At 51.0% G+C, this 5407-nt stretch overlaps 1 protein-coding gene across 1 annotated transcript in view; it reads left to right on the top strand.

The window, feature by feature from the left end:
* The first annotated feature begins 466 nt into the window (after positions 1-466).
* The window catches only part of TGM2 (transglutaminase 2), a 96684-nt gene continuing 91743 nt past the window's right edge, over positions 467-5407 (top strand). The window contains exon 1 of the mRNA XM_015417017.1: positions 467-734. Coding sequence (XP_015272503.1) covers positions 725-734 — 10 coding nt within the window. The 5' untranslated portion in view covers positions 467-724. The remainder of the gene's footprint in view (positions 735-5407) is intronic.

Below are 5407 nucleotides of genomic sequence, written 5' to 3'. Positions count from 1 at the left end.
TCACATTTTTTTAGCCTCTGGCTCACACATTTTTGCCTTCGCTCAGGAAGGATGGCTCCAGAGCAAACTAATTAATGCAGTAGCTGAATCACTCACTCACAACTTTAATGCCAGTAGCTCACAAAGTAGAAATTTTGCTCGCAAGACTCCACAGCTTAGAGGGAACATTGCTCCAGAGCAAACGAATTTACGCAGTAGGCAAATGGCTTGCTCACCACTTTAATGCTGGTAGCAGCTCACAAAGTAGAATTTTTGCTCACGAGACTCCACAGCTTAGAGGGAGCACTGGTCCCCAGCTTTTGTTTTTTGAAAGCAAATGGCACAAAAGTCCTGTTTGGGAGAGGAACCGGCCAAGCCCAGGAGTAGTCAGCTAGAGGGGGCTCTTTCGCCAGCTGCTCCACCCCGAGTCTGCCACTCACACTGTCTGCTTTCCCTTTGACAAAAACTGATGCCTATTACTAATCCCCTTGCGACGTGCAGAGAGAGGCTGGAACCCGTGAACTTCGTTTTCCCTGGAAGTCGTGTGGTTGGTTTGTCTGACTTTCCCCCCTCTTCTCATCCGGCCTGCCTCAGATGAGGGCCTGGCTGGGGGTGTGTGTTTGCTCTAGAGGACTATATAAGCGGACTGGAGTGAAGGGAAGCCAGGGGCCGGCGAGAGCGGTGCTGGCAGCAACAGGAGAGGAGACCTGGGCGGAGAAGGCAGAAGACTCCTGCGTGGGACAGCATGGCTGAAGGTAAAGGCAGCAGGCTGCAGCAGGGATCCCCCACCAATGCTCCCTCTAAGCTGTGGGGTCTTGTGAGCCAAACTTCCGCTTTGTGAGCTCCTGGCATTCATGTTACGAGTGAGCGTTTAGGCTGCTGCGTCAATCAACTTGCTCTGGAGCAACGCTCCCTCTAAGCTGTGGAATCTTGTGAGCAAAAATCCGACTTTGCGAGCTGCTGGCATGAAAGCTGTGAGTGAGCAATTTGGCTGCTGCATGGAGGCATCCTTCCTGAGCTAAGGCAAGAATGTGTGAGCCGGAGGCTAAAAAACTGTGAGCTGGCTCACACTGACTCAGCTTAGAGGGGACACTGCTCTGGAGCCCCATCCTTCCTGAGCAAAGACAAAAATGTGTGAGCCCGAGGCTGAAAAACTGTAAGCTAGCTCACACTTAACTCAGCTTACAGGGAACACTGCTCTGGAGCCCCATCATTCCTGAGCAAAGACAAAAATGTGTGAGCCGGAGGCTGAAAAACTGTGAGCTAGCTCACACTTAACTCAGCTTAGAGGGAACACTGATCCCAACCTCTCCCACCCACCCCCTTCCCGGCTTCTGACTCCTGTAACCGATTGCTTCTGCCTCCTTGTATTCTGCCAAAGGGTAACAGACCTATTCCTTCCTCTGTGCATGTTCATGTGCCCCACATGTGCTAATTCCACAAGGAGCCCCAGAAGAGAGAACAGTGTGACTTGGTAGCTCAGGCAACATTCCCTGTAAAGTCTCTCGTTTTATAACAAAACACATTTGTTTTATCCACTTTCCTTTTCTGAAGGGGAAAGAAGAAACTTTTGATTAAGAAGCAACGTGGTTTTTTTGGTGTGTGTGTGTGTGTTTTAAATCAATCCAATGCAAGTCCTAACCAATCTGGAAAACAATTCTGACAATTATTAATAGGAGGGTGCTTTTTCCCCTCCATACAACAACAGTCTACAACAACAGAGTCAGTTTGGTGTAGTGGTTAAGAGCGGCGGACTCTGATCTGGGAGAACCGGGTTTGATCCCCCCACTCCTCCACACGCAGCCAGCTGGGTGACTTTGGGACGGTCTCAGTTCTCTCAGAGCTCTCTCAGCCCCACCTACCTCACAGGGTGTCTGTCTGTTGTGGGGAGAGGAAGGGAAAGGAGTTTGTGACCCACTCTGAGACTCCCTTGGGTAGTGAAGGGCGGGGTATAAATCCAATCTCTTCTCTCTTCTTCTTCTATTTGACATACGTAAAGAGCAACGATGCAAAGAAGGAAACTTTGGACTTAATGCCTGGGCCCGTCTTCTGACGGGGCAGTTGCCATGGAAGTTGAACAGGTATTCCTTTCAGAGTTCCTTCCCGTCCCACCCTTCCAGTATTTCCTGAGAATGAAAGTCCTCAGGTTATGCCCAGAGACAGTATGAAATAGTGGTTAGAGCACCGAACTAGGATCTGAAAGACTCCAGGTCCGAATCCGTGCTCTGGCATGGAAGTTTACGGGGGGTGACCTTGAGCCAGTCACACATTCACAGCCTAGCCTACCTCACAGGGTTGTTGTGCAGATAGAATGGAGGAGAGGAGAAGGATGTAAGTTGCTTTGGGGTCCCCCACTGGGGAGAAGGCGGGGTAGAAGTAAAGTAAAAATGGGAGAGGGAATTGGCCATTTATTCCTCTGCTAGTCCCGAAAACCAAGCCGGTGTCCCCTTTTCACCAGGGGTCGCATAGCCAGCAACAAATCCCCCCTCTAAGCTGTGGAGTCTTGTGAGCAAAAATTCTACTTCGTGAGTTACTGGTGTTAAAGTGGTGAGCGAGCCATTGGGCTCCTGCATAAATTAGTTTGCTCTGGAGCCATCCTTCCTGAGCGAAGACAAAAATCTTTGAGCTGGAGGCTAAAAACCTGTGAGCTAGCTCACACTAACTCAGCTTAGAGGGAACACTGCAAAGAATCTAGTTGTTTTTTTTTTTATTTTTAAACACACTTTATTTGAACAAGTAGTCAGATACCGTTGAGTATTCAAGCAATGGCAACTATCAAATATACGTGAGAGATTTTAAATGGGTGTTGCAATTGGGACTGCAATAGAACAGCAATAGAACAGCACAACAATATAGATAGCCTATGGTGTTTGCCACACGGGGGGGGGGGACTGCACCAAAAGACACACGGCGGCGGGATCACACAGATCCCGTGAGCCGCCGCGCAGTTGCTCCCCGGCACGATCAGATGCCGGGGAGAAAGCCACCGAAGGGAGCGCGAGGCCGCCAGCTGCACATGTGTGCGCATGCGCAGTTCGGCTGGGAGCCCCAATTGCTCCAGAAGACCGGCGCTCGGGCGATCTGATGGCCGCGCTTGCTGCGGCGTCTCCGGTAAGTCCTGCTTTGGAGGTGGTGATTTTTTTCAGCGGATATTCAGCCTGAAGGGCCAGATCGGGGAAGGGTGCGTGCCGCTTCCCAGATGTTGCGGTGAGATCGCGGCCGTTTCCTGCGCCCCCAATCCGTCCCTCTCCCGGCCCAAAACCTTCCGTGTGACCGGGGCCTATGATAACTAAGGCTAACCAAGAAGGAAAAAAATAAATAAAAATAAAAATAACACTTTGGGGTTAGAACCTAACATTAATAACTTGAAGGGGTATTAACCAGAAAAGGCAACAGAGGCTCCGGTCACACGGGCCAGATAACGTCGGGGGGGGGGGGTCATGGCTGTTCGCCTCGGACCAAAATAAAGTGCGGTAGCCCGATCACACGGTCCCCCGAGTCTCTGCACTTAGGCTGTTGGCTGGCGATCACACGGCGATGCTGGAGCGTGGCAAAGAAGTGGCGTGGCAAGCGTTTCGCATTTGTGAGCATGCACGGTTCTGCAGAGCAGCACTGCTTTCAGTTACGTGTTTGTGCACATGTGCTTACGAAAAACATCCGGTTTGCGATGGGACGTGGGCAGGCACCGGATGCCACGGGATACTAGCGCTCCCGCGATCAGACGCCCGCCCCTACCCCGCGTTTTCTGGATACCAGTGCACTTTCCGAGGTAGTTTTTTTACTGCGCATCTTTGGCAGGATGCCACGGGTTGGCCATGGGTGCGCTACGCTTCCCAGATATTGCGGTGTGATTGCGCACCGAAAATCCGCCTGACATTCGTGGCTTTAGTGCGGCATATGCTCCGTGTGACCGGGGCCTTAGAAGAGCTTTGATAATTTGACATTCTAGATTGTGAGCTGTATCGTGAAGTGTATATAAGAGTTCGAATATCTCTTTTTGTGTCGGCCCTAAAAGAATAGGTAGACAGAGCGGGCGTCTACTCTTGAGGCTCCTAGAGTTTTGAGTAGGGAATTTTCCGATGCTGATAGAAATAGGTACCATTTTGCCATAGACCGTCTGTGTTCTGACTCATTTTGGTGTTGGGTTACCCATTCAGATATCTTGTCTGAGATAAAATATTCCCATACTCAGGGCTTTTTTTGTAGAAAAAGCCCAGCAGGAACTCATTAGCATAATAGGCCACACCCAACAGCAGAAACTCATTAGCCTATTGGGCCACACCCCTGACAGCACAGCTCATTAGCATATTAGGCCACACACCCATGTTACCAGAAGTGTGGTAATCCAGCCACGCCCACCATTTGCTTCTTATTCTGTTGATCTTGTTTGTGGTCAAAACCCTGGGCTTTTTTTGTAGCAGGAACTCCTTTGCATGTTAGGCCACACACCCCTAATGTAGCCAGTCCTAATGAGTTTCTGCTATTGGGTGTGGCCTATTATGCTAATGAGTTACTGCTGGGCGTGGCCAACTTGGGAGCCAGCCGGAACTCCGTTCCTGTGCGTTCCTGCCCCAAAATAGCCCTGCCCATACTTTATTGTACCAGTGTTCAGTTGTAGGAATTATTGGGTTTTTCCAACGGATCTATGCAGGCGCTCTTCACTACTATAAACCTTTCCTCTTCCCCACCCTGTGTCCTCAGTCTTCGTTCACCCCTCCCCCTTGAATTAGGGTGGATGCCGCTGAATTGGACGGGGACAATCAGAGGCCGACTCTGTGGTTGTCCTGGGGAAATTTCATCTTCACATTGGAGGTTTCTGAAACAACATTCTTTGCAGGGAATGCAAAAGGGGGATTTGCCAAAGCAACCTGAGGGTCACATGAAGCTGGAGAAGGGCCTCCGACATGAAGTTTGGTCCTCCAAAGCAGCCACAGGAATCCTTGATCTGGTTTGGATCTGCAGCACCGGGAACAGGGATTGGAGGCTTCCCTCATGTGGCATTTCCCTGTCCCTGATCAAAAAACAGCATTGATCAATAGGTCTCTTTTCTTCACCTTTAAGCAGTGGAGATTGTTGATTTGGGACTTGTCTTTTCCCCATATCCATGAAATTGCTGAGCGGTTGGGTTAGAACGGATAAGAGGAAGTACTTCTTCACCCAAAGAGTGATTAACACATGGAATTCACTGCCACAGGAAGTGGTGGCGGCTACAAGCATGGACGGCTTCAAAAGGGAATTAGATAAGCACAAGACGGGGACCCGCGATACTTGCGGGGGGAGAAGAGCTCCGTCTCCTCCATCCCCCCCGCTCGATCTCCCCGAGGAGGCGGCGGCGAGGCCGGTCCTCCCCCCCCGGCTCCAAGGCGGTGGCGGCGACGGAGAGGCCGGTCCTCCCCCCCCCCCTTTGCCAGGCTCGGCGACGGCAGCG

The sequence above is a fragment of the Gekko japonicus genome, unplaced genomic scaffold (assembly GCF_001447785.1).
Source record: "Gekko japonicus isolate JY-2015 unplaced genomic scaffold, Gekko_japonicus_V1.1 scaffold3329, whole genome shotgun sequence".
NCBI lineage: Eukaryota > Metazoa > Chordata > Lepidosauria > Squamata > Gekkonidae > Gekko > Gekko japonicus.
Note: the sequence above shows the minus strand (reverse complement) of the source record. Positions and strands in the feature narration are given on the sequence as shown.